Consider the following 18179-nt stretch of genomic DNA (forward strand, 5'->3'; position numbering starts at 1 on the left):
TGATTTTTTTTCTCCTTTTTTTTTTTTTTTTTTAAGATGACTGTGCACACTGAAGTACCCACAGGTCTTTGGTTGAGATGAGATGAGGCATTGTACAAAGGAGAACCAGCTTCCTGGCTCGTTTTGGGGCCATCCCTACACAGATACTGGTCACAACACAAATGCTGCATGCAAGCAGCTCTGGAGGTGGTCAAGATAAGGGTGAGAAATCCTAAGAGAGGAGTGAATATTCAATAGCATACATATACCTATATGTACATGCACACCTATATATATACGTATTTGGTAGCAGCTTGAAACCTCTCGCTAGCAGGGCCAGAGCCACTGTATCATCATGTTCAAAACGTTCTGCTTTTTCTGGCACCATCCTTCTCTCTTCCTTTGCCCACTGAGCAAATGAGTTCAGCTTCATGAGACCTGGCTTTCTGCTACCCAGGACAACCGCAGATGGGAGCTGCCCATGCAGTAAGCACTTGCCTGTTCCAGGACAGGAAAGCTAGCGGGAGGGGTGAGGAGGATGGAAAAGCCAGCTTCACTCTGCCTTGTCTACAACCAGTGTAAACATCATGCTTTGTAGGTAAACTGAGGTAAGCTGCTGTCCTTGCTGCACACGGGAGAATGGTCCCAAGAACACGGGGGTGGGACGGGATGAGAGGGGGAGAGCTCTCTCTTTCGAATGGGATCTGTGCCCACGGGCTCCGTCTCTACTGGGTCTCTCCGGGGAACGCAGCGGCCAAGCACCAGCAGCACCAACGCCCGGCCACGGGTCCCTGCAGCGCAGCGGGTGCGGGCGCTGCGGTTTCCGCCGTCTCTTGGAGCCTCTCTAGTGCGGAGCCCGGCTCCAGAAGAAGCCCCCGCCGGGGGGCTTCCAGCAGCCGGGGCTCCGCCTGCCACGAGCCGCGAGCCCTCATCGCGAGCCGAGCCGAGCCTAGCCGCTCCCAGCGCCGCTCCCGCGGCTGCATGCGGGCGGCGGGGGGGTGGTGCAGAGGGCCGGCCCGATGCCGGCATCCTCCCGGCCGGCCCTATCCGCGGCCTCCTTTAGGGGGCACCTCTCCTCCAGGAATGAGCCGCCGGCCGCCCTGCCCGGCCCGCGGCCGCGCACCGCGGGCACCCGTGGCGGAGCCGTCGCCGTCGGAGCGGGCCCTGCGCGCTCCGGCTGCCCCCGGCGCGGCCCCTCCCTCCATCCCGTGCCCGTCTCCCCCGTCCTCCCTCTCACTCCTCCAGCCAGTAAATCCGATCTAGGCTGATTCCTCTCACGTCAAACCACATGATCCCATAAAACATTCATCGCCTCTCCATCCCTGCGCCCCGCTCGCTCGCTCCCGGGATACAGTGCAGCAGGCTCCGCGCTCCCCGCCGCCGCCGGCTCTGCCTCCGCGGGATCCGCCGCAGCCCCAGCCCCGTGCGTGCGGCGGGCGGGAGGGAGGACGGAGGGAGGAGGCAGGCAGGCAGGCAGGCAGGCAGGGAGGGAGGGAGGGGGAGCCTCGCCTGGATGCTGACTCCAGCTCGGGGGCTGCTCATTCCCCCGATGAGCGAGGGCAGCGGCACAGGGAGAGCCCCCTCCCCGCGCGCCGCCGCTCCGCGCTCGGGCTGAAGTTTTGCACGAGGATCTGCCCCGCTCTCGCAAGGATTGTACCGGCTGCCGCTCGACTTTGCGCCTCCAGACGTGCCTTCCCCGACCCCTAAGATGAAGAGGGCGATAGCTGAAGGTAGGTGCGTCCCCCCCCTCCCCTCACTCCCCACCCCCCCGCCCTCCCCTCCTGCCACCGGGGCTCCCCCGCTCCCCGGGGGGTGGCAGGGCAGTGCAGGGCGAGGCGGGCGCGTCCCCAACTTCGCACCGCGCCGGGAACTTCCCTCCTTGCAACTTTCTTCGGCGGAGCGTTCAGGTCCCGCCGCGGGGGAAGAGGGGCCGGACCCCGGGGGCCGGGCGACGTTTCTGCCCCTGGCAGCGCTGCCCCAGCCCGGCCCGGGGGGAGCGGAGGCACGTCTGCGGGAGCGGAGGAGAGGCCGGGGCTGCATGGGGGGGCACGGCCGGCTCCATCCCCGGAGCGGGGCTGTGGGCTGAGGCCCCTCCTGCCCCGGACTTCCCCCCCCTCCCCCCGCTTCGGCCCTGCCCTGGGGTGGCCAGGTTTCCCCCGAGGTTGGAGCAGGCAAAGTGTTAAGGAGGCCCGGCCGGGGGAAGCGGCGACCTGCTCTCTCAAGGCTGCCTCCCAGAGGGGCACAGCCCGTGCTGGGGGAGGTGGCCGGAACCGCGGCGCCTGCGAGGAGGGCGGGGGCAGCCCGGCTTTCCCTCCGCTCGCCTCCCGGCCGGCGAGGAGCCCGAGCCTCCGGGGGAGGCTGCGCTCCGGCCCCGGCCTCCTGCGTGTGCCTCCGGCCGGGGAAGTTCGCGGAGGCTCCGGGAGCCCCGGCACCGGCAGCGCGGCGGAGGACGGCGATTACCGGGGCTCGGCGGGGATGCGCGCAGGGCCCCTCCCTCAGGGACCCCCCGCCCCGCTCCGTCTCAGCTCGGTGCCCACTAGCAAGAGGAACTCGGGGTGCAGGGGGGGACCCCACGTCGGGGGTGGGAGGCCTGGCAGAACCTCCTCCTCCCGCTGAAAATCGCCCTTTTTCATCTGCTCGGGCAGCCCTGGAGACATCTTTTCCGTTCCAGCTCCTGGTGTGGACGGATGGGGCTGGGGCTGTGCCGGCAGCAGCAGCCGGGGGCTGCGTCTGCGCTTGGGGGTGCCCTCGTGGCTTTGCCCATTCGCAGTCACTCCCGGTGGAACCCGAAATAAAGACCTATGTCTGGAGGAACACATGCTCTCACTGCAGGTTCGGGCCGCTTGGAGAAGCGTGTGCCATCCAGGTGTGCTTCTGGAAAGCCAGTCCTCCACGGGTTGCAATTTTTTTAACTCAAGCGATCAGCCCCGCATAGGAGCTCCACTGCTGTCCAGGCTGCTGGACAAGGGAGTGTTTGACAGGCAGAGCCTCTTGCTGTGTGGAGTCTCTTCCCGTGTGTGCCATCTTCAGCTTGCTTCCTTTTTCACTGACACAAATAGAATCCTTTTTTTTTTTTTTTTTTTTTTTTTTTTTTTTTTGAGGGCTTTATATATTTGTGCTGATCAAGGGATATCCCCAAGCACTGATCCAAATGGCACCCTGTCTCTTTTGGATAACTGGAATCATTTTTAGTTCTGAAACTGCCAATTTATTTCTGTTTGGAAAACACCCTGGGGGCAGGCTGCAGCGATGGCTTCTCCTGTGGGCCCTTAGCGGATGCTGGTATTTCAGCATCCATTTGCTATGCGCTGTGCCATGGGTGTATGTATGGGCTACCCGTTTGCACGCAGTGGGTTTTGTGAGTGTGCACGAAGTACCAAGCTGGGGATGTGGGCTGATTGCCTGCCGTGGTGCTGTAGGAAGGCTGTTAGCCGTGCAGAGCGGTACCCAGGTGATGGGTGTGGTACGGGTGCCCAGGACAGCCTCCTCCCTCGCACCGTTTGTGATCCTGCTGCAGCACGGCGTTTCCTCTGCGCTGTGACTTTCCCCGCGCTTCCGGCTGCTCCCAGCATAATGTGAAAAAACACTGAAGATAATGAAATACAGAAACTGTGTTACAATGGTTTTATTTATAGAACAAGGCTTTGAGGGTTTGGGTTTGAGTTTGAATTTCCCCCTCCCCCCCCGTTGTTTTTGAGTTGCTCGGGTTGCCTGGATTGCTGAGAGTTGTGACTGTAAAGTCTTTATGAACCTTGGGAGATTATGTTTAGGTGAATGACCAACCTATGGCATCTGGACTATGTTTCCCACTGTGGGCTGCCAGGATGCTTCAAGTGCATTGAAAGCCAGAAATAGCCACCAGGGGCAGTTAGAGAGGCAGAGCTTTCACCTGGTGTTCTCAGCACTTACTGCTTTATTAACACAATTTATTTATATTGAAAGAGGTTTTTCCATGCTTATTCTTTATACAATTTCTTATAAAAATAAAAGCCTATAATATGAGAATCTAAACCAAACTCAGAGAATACCTATTCACTGATGTGAGAACAGCTTTCTTTTCATTGAGAGAAGACACCATTCATCAGGGTATTATTTAATGTTTCCTTTCTGTACAATATTCATTCATATCAAGGATACTCATTATTTCTTGAGCTTTGTCCCCCATTCCCCACCGGACAGAACAATGCCTTAGTCCTTTATTCTGTGGGACCATCCAAGGATGTGTTTGGAGAGGCTTTTTAAAGAGAAGTATCAGGGCAAAAAGGCCGAGGTGCCATTGTGTTGCTCCATGCTGCAGGGTTGTATCAGTTGAGATGTGGTTGTGTCCCTGCTGTTTTTGTGATGTCTAAGATGTTTTTGTGCCCTCTAAGAGCACCAGAGAAAGCTGATCCAGAAAATAAGTAAATTAGGCTGCCCTCTCCACTGCTGTGACTTGTGGGCAGCATGTGCCCAAGCTGCTGACCACCAACATAGGGAACAGGGCAGTTCTGTCCTTACAAGCCACGTCCTTCATTAATGACCTGCATCCTGTGCTCAGATTCTCTGAGCATAACCAGAGTGAAAATCTGCTGGGAAACTGTGCAGGAGACTGTTTATAAAGTGCAAAGGTGACAGCAGTGGGAAGGAGCATGGGGAAGAAGGGAGCAATTTGCTGCACCACCGAGGTGCCTCCCTCTGTTTTGGTCTGCTACCTGCCCTGCTACCTGCTCTGAAGGGGCAGCAGAGGAATGGTTGTGTGTCCAGATGCTCAGCCTGGTGGCTCACCATTGAGCTGGAAGCTGGCTGGAGGTCTGGGTCCACAATTCACATCCCCACAGATGTCTTCCATAACACTTCAGTGCACTAGCGACGAGGGCCTCATTCCTCTGTAAGCATCTACTGACACCAGTGATAATTTCAGCCATTTAGCCTTTGAGAACAATAAGCAAAAGCTGCAAATCCAGCAGCACCTCTGTGAATTTTCCACCTTTTCTGGCTCAGAAGCAGCAAGGGAGAATGAAATAGGGGCAGGGAAGGGGAAGGATGTTCCAGAGCCCAGCTCTCAGGCTCGCTGCCACGCGCCCTGCAGGCACAGCAATACTGCTGTGGGAGCCCTGAACAGCACAGCATCCTCCTCCCCTTTCCACCCTGAGCCTTGAAGGAGAGGAGGAGGGAAAGGGAAAATCAGTTGGGCCAGAGCCTGAGCACAAAGCAGGACAAGGGAGATTGCAAAGAGCTGAGCTCTAATCTCCGTGCTGAGCCTTCCTGTGGCTGCTGTGCCCATTGCTTGTGTACCTCAGCCCTGCCGTGCTGTATGGTGCATCCTGGAGGAGAGGCTGAAGCTACAGCCCGAATGCAGGATTTGCCCTGCACAACCAGCCGGAGGCGGAACTGAAGGGAGAAGAAAGGAGTTGTTCTAATTAGGTGTGTGTTCTCTTCCCCTTGGATTTGCAATGCTTTCTGCTGCTGTCACCTTCATTAAGACATATCTCTGAGTGCCAAGTGCTTCTTTTGATGTTCGTAAAGAGGTTTATTTATCCAAGAGACGTGTACGGTGGAGCAGGAGTATTCTGTACCACTGCAAAGAGGGGCCATAAGAAGCAGCATCACAGTATGGTGCCTGCAAGGGCTGGGAATTGCACTAGGGCTTCTTCCTGTCTGCATGAAAGCTCCGTGCTGTGTCCTGGAGCCACTTGGATCTGTCTGGGATTTATGGGTAACTGGGTTTCAGGGCAAACATGTTACAGACACACACAAGTCTGGGAGGGAGGAGGGAGCTTGTGATCTGCAGAGCCCGGCCTCTCCTTTCCTTTCATGCTTATGGTTGCAACTCCTGGAGGTTTCCAGAGACTGAAGGAAAAGGGAGACAATTGTGCCAAAAAGTCACAGTCAGCAAAAAGAAGCAAAGGGTGGATCCTCCCATGCTTGCATAGCGATGCCAAGCCAATTCATACTGACGTTGCTAAAATGTGCAAACTCACCTCAGCTTGCGCTGGTGTCTTCTTATGGTGACAGGGACATGCAGCAGCATGAGTTTTGCGTGGCTGATTATCCGTGATGGTGGTGTACAGTGATGATACATAGACTCAGAGCAGGGTGGCATCAAAGTGACAGGTATTTTCTTTAGTGTGTGTGCAGCACGCATAGAAATGTTCCACCTGGGTTTAAGGCATAAAGCATTGGCACGTGGTGTGCATGGGTTTTGTCCTTATTCACTTTGCCTTTAGAAAGCTCCTGGAAATCCAGGCTTCTGGAGTCTGCTTTTGACTTCCCTGTATCCTTGAGCAGGTCAGTCAGCTTTTCTGTGATTTAGTTTCAGTTTTTCCAGCTCTAATACTGGGAGAGTGATGCTGAGTTATCTCCCAATGGACCCAGGATGTGCGTAAAGGTCAGCGCAGAGCTAAAGCGTGCAGGTCTGTGCTGTTGCCAGTCGCTTCTTCAGCAGCGACACAGTGGCAGGCAACAAGACTGATGATGTTCTCCTCAGGGGTGTTGCTGCATCAACAGCAGGTTTGTCTCTCTGGTCTGGCCTGCCTTCCTCACAACCTTGGCATTGCAGCTTGGAGCTGAACAATGGCTCCAGCAGATTTTATGGTATTTACTCTCTCTTTTAGGTCTCTGCTCCTGGAATCAAGGGATTAGAAAAGTACTTCAATTATATTTTGTAGCCTTCCTGCTTGTCAAGAAAAGCCAAATCATTACACAAGCATGTGCAAAACATTGAGAATTTTGAAAGCAAGGAAATACTTGCATATTGTGATTTTTAGTATAGTTTCTTGGTAGCTCAACAGTGTGAGGCTGACATCAGTCTGAAAACTGGCAAGCAGCAGGCTGCAGCCTTCCCCCTCAGCAGTGATAGGGTCTTTTCTACATGGGTCAAGCAAGGCAGGGCCTACAGGAGATTTACTTTCAAAAAATTCTTAGAACACTTTGAAAGAGATGTCTGAAGGTCTCTAATTAGCCTGCTCCTACAACAGCTAATTTCAAAGCTTGATCAGGTTGCTCAAGGGCTTGTCCTGTCAGCTTTTGAGTACCTGAGAGCTGTCCTATCCTCATCCATAGCTCAGACTTGTCCGTCTTTTGGGCTAAGGCTGCTCAAACCCTTCACCACCTGGCCTGCATCAGGACCACGTCCCATGTCCCTTTGGCATGGCCAAGGTACTTCTTTGACTGTCACTGGGTACAGCAGTGGCGGCGCTGTCAGAGCAGGAGTGATGGTGCATGTAGTGCTTGGGACCATGCTTGATGGGGGTGAGTGGTTGTCCTTGTGGTGCCAGGAGAAGGCATGGAGGTTGATCACAGAATAACAGAATGGCTCAGGTTAGAAGGGACCACAAAGATCACCTAGTTCCAACCCCCTGCCATAGGCAGGGACGCTACCCACTAGATCAGGTTGCCCAGGGCCTCATCTAACCTGGTCTTGAACACCTCCAGGGATGGGGCATCCACAGCCTCTCTGGGCAACCTGTTCCAGTGCCTCACACCCTCCGAGGGAAGAACTTCCTCCTAACCTCTAATCTAAATCTCCCTGCTTTGAGTTTAAAACCGTTCCCCCTTGGCCTGTCATTATCTGTTTGAGCAAAGAGTTGCTCTCCATTTTTTTTATAAGTCCTCTAAGTTGATACCAAGAAGGAGCTGACAGTGGGGTCACAGTCTGGACAAGACAGAAGGCATTTCCAGACGTTTTGGTCTCAGATGTGTCCACTTTTCTGGCTGCATTTTGGGGGTGGAGCACTTGGAGGTATTTTTTATGAACTAGTTCCAAATCTCCAAGCATGATCTCCCACACCAGTGTTAGTTAAAGCAATTTCTCAGATTTGATTTGCTAAAAGCCTCAAAAATGCAACAAGTACGTCTGTTACTCCATCCGGTTTTATGCAGTAGAGAACAAAAGAAAAAAAGAAAGTGCAATTTCCCATTTTCTGGAGCTGCCAGTGCCTCCCTCTCAGACTGGGCAGCTCTCAAGTACTCCAGGCTGCTGCACTGTCTTCTGGTATAAAGCAAAAATGGTATTTTCTCACCTCGTGTAGGCATACTTTGTTGATCTTGTCTAGCAACGGGGACTAGATAGCCCCATGTCTGCTGCCAGTCCTCCCTATACACCTCAAACCCAATGTTTGCTGGAAACCTTTCCTGGACATGGTGCAGTGACAGTAACCTCTCAGAGCTCAAACCCCAGAGCCCTGGAGGTGCTGGTGGGAAGGGCTCTCTGGCCCATGTAGCACAGCCTCCTCTTCTGAGCACAGCTGTCGCCAGTGGCAGCTTCAGTCAGCGGGGGTTTCCCTACCTGAGACTTTGAAATCTCCAACGACAGAGGCTTTCTGGCCTTTCCCAGTGCAGGAGTGGTTTAAGAAGCTTTTCCTGATGTCCAAGCTGAATCTCCCAAACTGCAGTTCTTGGCCACGGCTCCTTGCTGTATCCCCTGGCCTCACAAAGGAGCGTTCAGCTCCATCATCCTTATTAATGCTTCCTCAGTAGTTGTAGGCCACTATATGATTATCCCTTCACATCCTCTTTGCCTGACTCAGCCACCTTAACTCCCTCTACCTGACCTTGCAGGATGCGTGCTGTAGGCTCCTGACCACCTAGGTAACCCTCCGCTGGATCACTTTGGTTTCTCCATATCTGTTTTGGGCTCTGCAACCCACAGCTGGACACAGCGTTCAAGGTGCAGCTCCCCAGTCCTGAACAGTGGGACAATAACAGCCCTCACGCTGCTGTCCACACACCCCTTGACACAGCCTGGGATGTAGTTGCTGTATTCACTGTCCACCATTTGCTCATATTCAGAGCCACCGTTTGCTCTTATTCATCTTGGGAACCACCACAGCTCCCAGGCCTTTTACAGCAGGCTGCTGCTCACCCAGTTGATTTGCAGCCTGGTACTGGTGCTTGGGGTTATCCTGCCCCAGGTGCAGAACTTTTTGCACTTCTTGTACCGAGTAAGTGCTTCTTAATACTGTGTCACTTACCAAAAAGCCCAGACGTCTAGGTGAGCAGGTGCCTACCTGCATATGCATTCATTTCCTTGCTGTACTGAAGTGTGATTTAGCTGTGGGTCAGAAATCCTTGAGGAAGTCCAGGATTCCCCTCCTGCACTTGGCTTTCTGCAAAACACAGTGCTCCCCTCTGCCGCTTGGTTCCCCTTGCTTCTGCCCAAATTCCAGTGTAGACAGCTAAGGAGAAACCAACCCCTGACATGGGATCCCTTCTTCCTTCCACCACCACCATCCTTAGATGGTCAAAGTCTTTTTGCTAAATGATCCTTGTTCTGCTGTTTGCTTCCTTGCAGAAAAACCTCCTTACACTGCATGTTTCTGTACTTTATCTATGGAGGTCTCCATGAAGGTCTGGTATGTCTTTATTGTTAGCCATGTTTTGATACCCATCTACAGCTATAATTCCACATGGAGATAAAAAAAGAGAAAGCAAACACATCACACCAGTGTAGTGAGGTTCACCACCTGCATGGGAGTTTCCAGCCAGTCACAGCTTTGCTCCATCTTGGGGAAATTCGACACCTCCCCTCGGATGGCTCTTTGAATCTGGATGCCTTTTTAACAAATGTAGTTTCTTTCATCTCTTTGTGTTACACCTTCCTTCAGAAACTAAGGAATGTTTGCATTCAAATTTGATGCTTTCTTTCCTTCCCTGAGTGCACAGGATAATTATAGTGCCTAGCATGGACGTGTACTGACTGATCAGTTATTAGTAATAATTATAATTTACACGGTGGTCTAGGAAGACAGGGCACTAATACAGTAGAAGTGATGCTCTGTGAGAGCAGTTCAGAATTGCTTACTGATGTGTCAAATCCTCTCCCGTGTGCTGCTCATTGGGGAAACTAGTTAACTTTTTTTGTTGTTGTTAAGAACAAATCTTTTGCAGGAACCATCTGGCTGCTAAATTCTTCTCCTGAAGCTGTGCAGTTTGCTGGGAGTTCATTTGCGTCTTTAGCTACTAAAGAGAAAGTAAAAGTGACTGATTAGTGTAAGACTGGGACCATTCACATCAAAGTGACAGATTTTGTGAGCTGGATTTGGGAAAGTGCTTAAAAATGGTGTGTTTTCATTAAATTTTGAAGACTGTGGGCAGAACTGTGCTTTCGGCACTCCAGCACAGCTCTCGACTCTGCACCCTGCGTCGTTATGTCAGAGTGAATTGTGTGGCTGTTAAAATTTGTGTGTGCTTGTTTGATGACTTTAAATATTGATTTTAATTGTGCGTCTTTCTTAAGGCCGTGAGTGATGATCAGAGCCACGTACAATACACCGCGCGCATAACACAGCAATGTGCGCAGTAAAGATGCGAACCCAGCCTGACTCTTAAATGGATGGGAGGAGGGGGAGGAAAGGAAAAATCTTTGGAGGCCCAAGATCCAGTTTTCTTTGCTTCCAGGCACCACGGGGGGCTTTGTCAGAGACATGCCATCAGCTGCCACGCAAGCCAGGATTTCAGAAGCCTTTTGCAAGTGCTGGTGTCAGGCTATGAAGGCTCCTCTGTCAGAAGGTGCCTTTTGAAATCATAATAACAAATGCATAGTTTGTTAACATTGTCTGCAGAGCAAAATGATCGCTTGAAAGCCAGCAGCACATCTCCATGGCGGCATCCTGCTTTTAGGGGTGACGGAAGAAGCAGTGATGGGGAGCAAAGCCCCCTCCCTGGCACAGGTTCCTTCCCAAGCATGCGTGTCCGGCACGGGGCTGGCCGTGATTGATGCTTGACGTTTCCCATGCTTGTGCAAACATGGTTAGCATTGGCTTTACACTAGAGGGCTGTCTGTCCCTTTCCCTTCAGAGGAAAGGCATTAGTCTGTGCGCTGTGAATGCTCTTGTCGTTCACAGTCTCCAAACAATTTGACAGCGGCCTGTTTTGTCAGGAGGGTAATGTGAAGCGGGCTTTTACTTACTGCTCCCCGCCTCCCTTTGTGCTGCATAAGAACATCCAAGTCCTGGTCTGGAGCGTGCTGTGGAGCTGTTTGTCTGGAGTGACACGAAACCTCTCTGGTTATATTGCAAGCCACAGGTCAGCAGCCTCGCTGCACAACCAGCAGGCTTCAAATAGGTGGGAACTTTCCCCTTTGTTCATTCCGGCCACCTCTGCTCTCAGAAGTGAGGTCTCCAAATGTTAGGGCAGGGCCTCACTCTGCTTTTCCAGTCATATCCTACTGCTGCCTTGTGCTTGTGAGGTGCTGAAGCCCTGGACATCAGCAGATGCACTCTGCAAGTTGTGGGTTGCACCAGGCTTGAGATGCTTTGGAAATGGCTGTCCTGGGAGCTGGGAAGGGTCTTCAGTGCCCCTCAGTCTGAGGGAGGTTTAGCAGCCTTCTTTCCGTAACCTCAGGTGGGGCAGCTTCCTCTGACCGCTGGCAGTGGGGCTGGGACCGCTGTGGAACCACAAGACCTTGGTCACCACCAAGGGTGATCGCTTCAGGTCCGTGCAGGCACTCGTATCATTAGTTTGTTTAATTCTGTTCCCAGTCACCTTCATCCAACCTGGCTTTAATGTGGGCGAAGGTGAAACCACAGTTTGGAATAGCTTAACAGATCCGGTTTGAATTCAGATCTTCCCACAGAGTGGTGTGATGCAAACGCAAGCCCCTCAGTGCCTTCCGAGCGCGTTGTACCAACAGCCTTCGACACCTTTGTTTCTGTTGCTGCATGCCTGCGCAGGCAATGTTCGGCTCTCTTGGGGCAAACACGGTGTTAATTGAGAGCAGCCAAGTCCCTTGGCCCTGGCTAACGAGGGCCTGCTTCAGTGAGCAGGGGCCATGGGTGGGCTGGGAGCCAGCTGGGGGGAGGCGCTGGGCTGCGGGCTGGGGCTGCGCCTTGCGCGCACCGAGGTGCAGGCATGGCTTCTCCGCCAGCAGCTGATTTATCAAGTCCAGGGACTTCTGTCACTCCCTCCCTTCCTCCCTCCACCGTTTCTCAATTTGCAGCTAATGCATCCTGAAAAGAGGGGAGAATTAATAATGGTAATTACAGCAGCTCCCGGTCCTCAGTGCTGGCACTGACCGTGCGCACGGCGATGGATGCAGAGCGCTGTGCCATGGGGGAGCTGGGTGCTGCCTGCTGGGACCTGCTCTCCACCACCACCACCCCACGGCGGGGGTGCTGGAAGGTCCATCAGGAGCAGGCTGAGATCTGCCATCATCTCAGCCTGGGACAGGGCTGCTCCTGGGCTGAGCATGCAGGATTTTGACACCCGTTGGCTGCTTGTGTGTGTCACCTGCTGCAGGCAGGTGTTGCTTTGCTGTCTCTGCTCCCAGCCTGGTTGCCTGCTGCAGGAGATGGGAGCTGCCAGCAGGCAGGAGGGCATCGCCTGACTTCTGATGTTGCACATCTGCCTTGCCTCTTGGCTTTGCTCCTTTGGCTAACACCCCCCTGCAGACCTGGCCCTGGGGTGCATAAAGGTCTGCAAAGTTAGCCCGTTTCGCTGTGGGGAAGGCAGCCTGCCCGTGGTGTGGGACATTCCCTGCCCAAGCACCCAGAGCTCTGATAAGGCACTGGGGCCACACCACTCTTCCCCACCCATGGAGACCAGCAGCTGCTGAATCCCTTGCTTGGCTAGTTCCATTTAAATGAGTTTTAGGGCCACTGGGTGAAATAGCGTTAGTAGAGAGCAATGAGATTCTGTCAGTCGAGCCTGTCGGGGTGGTGTGGGGGTGTCAGCTCTCGCAGGCTTTGAGGTGTCACTTTCAAGCCTCAGTTTCAGGCATCGTGCAATGAAGCAAGCCTTCAGAGCCTGGCCAAAGCCCTGTGGCTTGCACCTAACACTGGAAGGGGTCATATCTTTGGGTTCAGTGTTACCCACAGCATGAACCATCTCTTCTGGTCATTATGATGCGAACCTTTCCTCGTGTGGCATGCTGTTTGTTGCCAAGCGCTCGCTGTGCTCTGACTGAAACGCAGTGCCTGGAAATTGGACAGCGGTTGTTTAAGTGGCAGCCCCAGGTCAGCAGTCACTATTCTGCTTTTACTGAGCCTGCATCCTCTCCGGTGTGCAAACAGGAAGAGGCTGGGGCTGGGGCTGCTGCCGGGGCTCTGCTTTCCTGCTCGACAAGCGGCGCTGGGTCTGAATAACGGGCCCTTGTTCTCCTAGGTTGGAAGAAAGCACCAAGGGAGCAGCTCAGCCAAAGAGAGACATTTATATGAGTGGCAGAATAAATGAATCTGAGCTGCCTCCTGGGAATCAGCCCAGAAGAGACTGACTTTACTTGGCTATGGCTTTCCAGTGGGAAATGCTTTTCTTTCTCTGTATTTATTTTTGGCTTTCCTAGTGTTTTGCTAGGCTTACAATTAATCCTAATCTTCTGGGTGGCCAGCTGGGCTGCGGGGAACACAGTCTTCCTCAAAGCAGTTCGCTTGGTCATTTCCTGAGGACCTTAGATAAATTTTCCTGAGGACCTCCCATAAATACGGGGAGTCCAGGAGTTCTTGACCCATGCCCACCTTGGACTGATGGAGAAGAGGAACCTGTACCTCCAGCCTTTGTGGGAAGGGGGTGAACAAGTTGCTTGGCACTCTCATATCACATGTATGGGGGATTTGCTCTTTCTGGGAGGAGGTGACAGACGGGCTGGGCTGCAGGAAGGCAGGGTGTGCTGCTGTCACAGCACGTGTGAGTTGGTGGCAAGTTGGTATGTTTGCACGGGTGTTAGAGCTGGGCTCAGCTCTCTCACCCAGGTACACTTGGCGTATTTTTATTGTCATGAGCATCCCACAGAGCACATGTTGCCAGCTCCAGCCTGGCCACCGATGTGAAATGTTGGCTGTGGGGTCGTGTGGTGGGCTGCAGGGCTGGCAGGCACTGGGAGGAGCTGGGGCTCCCTGGAGCTCCCTGTGCTGCTGCTCTCTGCCTTCCGTGCTGGAGGGCATCCCAACCCCCTGACGTATTTGGTGCCTGCCTTCTGCACGTGTTCCACAGCAGACACGCGGCGGGTGCCCGCCAAGGCAGCTCTCCACATGCTGTGGGCTCATTTCCCTGTGCAGACCTTCTTCCCTCCTCTTGCTGCAGCTGAGATGGACACGTCTGGGCTATGTCAGCTTTGGTTTCTGAGCCTTTTTAGCTTGTTCCTGTATTCCTAAAATGAAGGCTTTGCTGCTGTTCATCTGAGTATGACCCCCTCCCCACAGACCTTTGTGCCCCGTTTCCTGCTTGTAAAGCCCCAGGCTCAATGAGGGGAAAGCACTGATGCCAAAACTCCTAACACAAAATGCGGTGGTGAAAGTGGGCTTTGCTCTGCTCTGTGTGCCGGTGGGAGACGGGCGTAGATGCGCTTGGGCACCTGCTGCTGTCTGCTGCAATGCAGGCAAGGCACGGGCCGGTGAGCAGAGCGTGGAGCAGGAGCACAAGGTCCAGCTCTGTTGGCGACCTGCTGTCGGACGGATCATTTAGCCTGTGACACGCAGAGGCCATGGGCCAGTGGCCCCCGCTGCCTCGGTGCGTGGCTGCAGCACGAGCCCCTCCTGATACACCCACATCAGCATGTTGCCGTCCTGCTGTCTGGAGAGGAGGGGGACAGTAGTCACCTCTGCTTGTCCCCACGTCCCCAGGGTTCGGAAGAGACCAGATGCATGGTGAATGTCCCCAGGGGTGGAGATAGGACATTCTGACAGTCCTGTTGCGCTGAACTTGGGGAACGCAGTGCTGGACTGCTAAAGAAGACATATGAGCTCTCCCCGCGTGCCAGGCTGGAGCAGCGCAGGCATTTACTGCTCTCTGAAAAACTGAGAATCCTGTGAATTAAAGGAAGGAGCCTGACACTTGGCACCGGCAGAGGTGGGAAGTGATAATTGGAGATGATGAAGGCACAGGAATCTCTCAACATGATGGAAGCTAAATGACACGGTAAGGAAAATTGCGCCTTGTTGTGAGTGTCAAAACTGACACAGAGGCAAAGGAGACGAGCAGTGTTTGCAAGTGCACCCCGACAGCTCCTGCGAAAGGGCCTTGGCCAAGCTTTGGCTCTGCCTGCCTGAGCAGTTCGCGTGATCCACTGCTCCCTCTGCTGCATTCCCCCGCACCTCTCACGCTTGGGAAGGGAGAGGTGATGGGCAAGACGGGGTGTTTGTGCCCAGTGCACCCTTGTGCTGCCTCACATGCGGGGGAAGGGTCTGCAGTTTGCTTGGCACCCCAAGGAGATAGAAAAATCGGAGACACGGATCAAAAACAGTTAAATGGCTATGCTGAATACTAATGACAGGCTCTGTTGGGCGCCTGGGCAGTGGTCTGCACTGCTGCAGGGGCAGGGTGTGCGTAGGGGCAAGCTGACAAAGCCCTGCGTGACCTGGTGGTTTGGAGCGGATGGGGAATGAGGCTGCAGAACACAGGCGAAAGCACAGTGACAAATGGCACGGGGACGGTAGCTCTGGTACAACAGCCAGATGGCAACACGCTGAGAAGCGTAGGAGGAGAGTGTTTCACTAACAGGAGAGTCCTACGGAGCTGCCTCCCTCAAGGTCCTGCTGAAAGGCCACTGAAGGTCCCAGCAAGGGCCAATTATTTATATTTTCAAGAAAACATCCAGCAATGCCAGCCTGCAGGCTCTCCTGCTGCTGGCCAAGGTGGCGGAGTGCTGAGGCTGTGAGACAGCCCTGCTGCCTGCTTCCTGCAAAGAGGGGACGTCACCAGTGCCAGCCGGGTGGCTCCTTCAGGAAACAAGCAGTGGGTGCCACCAGCCTCAGCACTGTCCATCTTTCTCCTCACCCCAGAGCTGTGGATGCAGGTGCATTCTTGAGACCTTCTCCCTCTTAAGCATCTCCACTTTGGTTTCTTGTTTTAGAGGAACTTGCTAAGCAGATGAGAGAGTGAGTTGTTATTCTTCTAAGCTTGACACAAAGGTCCAGAGGAGCATAAACAGGGTTTGGGAGGAAAAGGTAGAAGGTAAAGCTGAATATTGAATGCACATTTATCAGTGGTGGATACGCATTGCTCAGCATTACCAAAAGCCTGATGCTGAACCACTCAGCATTGCTGAGCTGGGAAACTGGTGCTGCTGGGTGGTCCTGTGCCCACGCTCTGGGGGAGGCCCTCTGCTTCTCCCACCATGTGTGCTGCAGGAATTTCTTGCTGTGTTTCAGAAGCCTGTGGCTGAGCCTGAGCCCTATCCCACTGAGAGCCCTCCCTGGCTGCTGCTTTGCTCCTGCTCAGCTGAAGCCAACCCTCCCCTGTCGTGTGATTCACTCCCGGCTTGTTCATTTGAATTTTCAATGGTCCTTCTGCATGCACTATAAAGGGTATTTAATGTGCAGCATTTTGCTGAGCCTGTAGCCTTTGGAGCTTTTTGCAGAGATTCTTTGTGGCCTCCCTGGGTGCATTATTGGAGAGATGCAGTCCCAGGCACACTGTTCAAAGCAGATGTGCTTGTTAATACAGAATTCCCCTCATTGCTTCTTCCTAGGACACATCCAGGAGGTATCTCTGTCTTCCTCCTCCATGACCTGGGATGCTCTACAGATGCATGGACAAAACCTCAGCCTCTCCACTGCTCGTGGTCCTTTGTTTTTGTGCCTCTCAGATCCAGAGGCCCCTGCAGAGGCTGCACGGTGCTACTTGAAAGGATCCCTCAGCCCTGGTGGGCACAGGGTGCTGGTGCTCCCTGTGCAGCAGTCTGGCAGCAGTCCATCCCCAACAGCTGCCTGGCTCTTTTGAGCAGCACCAGGAAATATGCAAATTTAACCTTTGAATTTACTGTGCTGTTCTCTTCCTGGGAAATGTCACTCTGGGCATCAAGCTGGGACCTCTGGGAGGGGAGTGGGCATCGGTGGCGTATGCTCCATCTCTGGGAACGCAGCTGAGGAGCTGGATCCTCCAGGGAGTCTTGAGGCTCCTGCGCTCGGCCTCGCTGTCAGCACAAGCTGCCCTGTGCCCCAGCGATGCGTTGGGTGAGACATATTTGGACGGCTTGATCTGGATCCTGAATGATGGCAGGAGGACTCTGTCCCCCTCGCCAGGTGCTGGGCGGGGGAGCTGTCAGCAGCGACACATCTCGGTGGCAAGAGCTGCTCGCAGTGCTGGGGACGGGGACAGCTCCTCTGCCTCGGGGAGGGCAGCTCGGCAGGGCCAGATCCGGATGGTGCTGCAGGACGGAGCCCCTTGCCCAGCTGAATGTGCAGCAGGTGAAGAGCTGAAGGGAACCCTGGGTGCCGAGGCTGTCAGTGACTGATGGGACCATCCTAGCTCGGGCTAGAGACTAAGATGAAGGGCTGAGTTTACAGGCTGCCCCTGGGAGGTGTCTACGGAGCAAAATAAAGGTGTGATTACAGCGTGGGCAGGAGCGACAGTGCAAAGAAGATGGATTTCAGCACGGCTGAATAACCAAGGACCATATCCACATCCCAGGAGGGCTCTGCTGTGGTTGCTGGCCCATCCGTGCTGCAGCCTTCCCCGTCACGTCAGCTCTGTTACTGTCATGAGCTGCAGCCCGTGTGTCTGTGCCTCTCTCGGCAGCATTCCCTCCACACCTTTGTTGGCTGTGCCAGCTGCAGAGCTCAGCAGCTTCACGGGTGGCTTTGGGGAGGCAGAACACACCTTGGGAGCACTGTCGATGGCTCTAGTTGTGTGTCCCCAGTGCAGGGTGTCCCCCGCAGCTTTTTTGCAGTTATTACAGTTCTCAGTGTGCATCTGCCTCTGTGTAAGACAAATGCTTCGGGGTCAGCAGTGCAGGAGCTCTCAAAGAACGAGACAAGGCATGCATCTGGGCTCTCCTCCAGGACCCCCCAATAACAGTCAGCATGGGCAGTTCCAGGCTAGCAAGACCCTGAAATAACAGAGCAGGGTGCAGCCTACCTTCACAAGCATCCCTAAAAATAGCAAGACAGGATGTCCATGTGATGGGTTTTGGTAGGAAAATAGATTCATTTCCCAACTCCCAGAGGGTTTTTTGGAAACAGCAGAGAGTAAATAAGGGTTTTGAAAGTGATGACAAATACCTTGGAGGTGCCCTTCTAAGCAGCCTTAACTGTTTGAAATTATACTCACATCTCCAGTGGCTCTGAGACAGGGAGCTTGAGGCCCTGAAGATCTCCAGATCTAGCATGCTCTTATTTGCTTGGGTGCTAATTAAGAGAATGTCAAAACTCTGATATGTATTGTATAACTCCCTGTAAATTCTGATAAAAGCCATTACAAATCCATCACAGGTGTATTAAAATCTCCTTAATTAATGAACTATAAACATAACAGTCTTCTGGAGAACGACTGTGAGCACTGAAGGGGAC

General features: G+C 53.7%; 1 protein-coding gene across 1 annotated transcript in view; it reads left to right on the forward strand.

Annotated features, from left to right (window-relative positions):
• The first annotated feature begins 994 nt into the window (after positions 1–994).
• The window catches only part of RTN4R (reticulon 4 receptor), a 73861-nt gene continuing 56676 nt past the window's right edge, over positions 995–18179 (forward strand). Inside the window, exon 1 of the mRNA XM_035340700.1 lies at positions 995–1709. Coding sequence (XP_035196591.1) covers positions 1688–1709 — 22 coding nt within the window. The 5' untranslated portion in view covers positions 995–1687. The remainder of the gene's footprint in view (positions 1710–18179) is intronic.

The sequence above is a fragment of the Oxyura jamaicensis genome, chromosome 15 (genome assembly GCF_011077185.1).
Source record: "Oxyura jamaicensis isolate SHBP4307 breed ruddy duck chromosome 15, BPBGC_Ojam_1.0, whole genome shotgun sequence".
Classification (NCBI taxonomy): Eukaryota; Metazoa; Chordata; class Aves; order Anseriformes; family Anatidae; genus Oxyura; species Oxyura jamaicensis.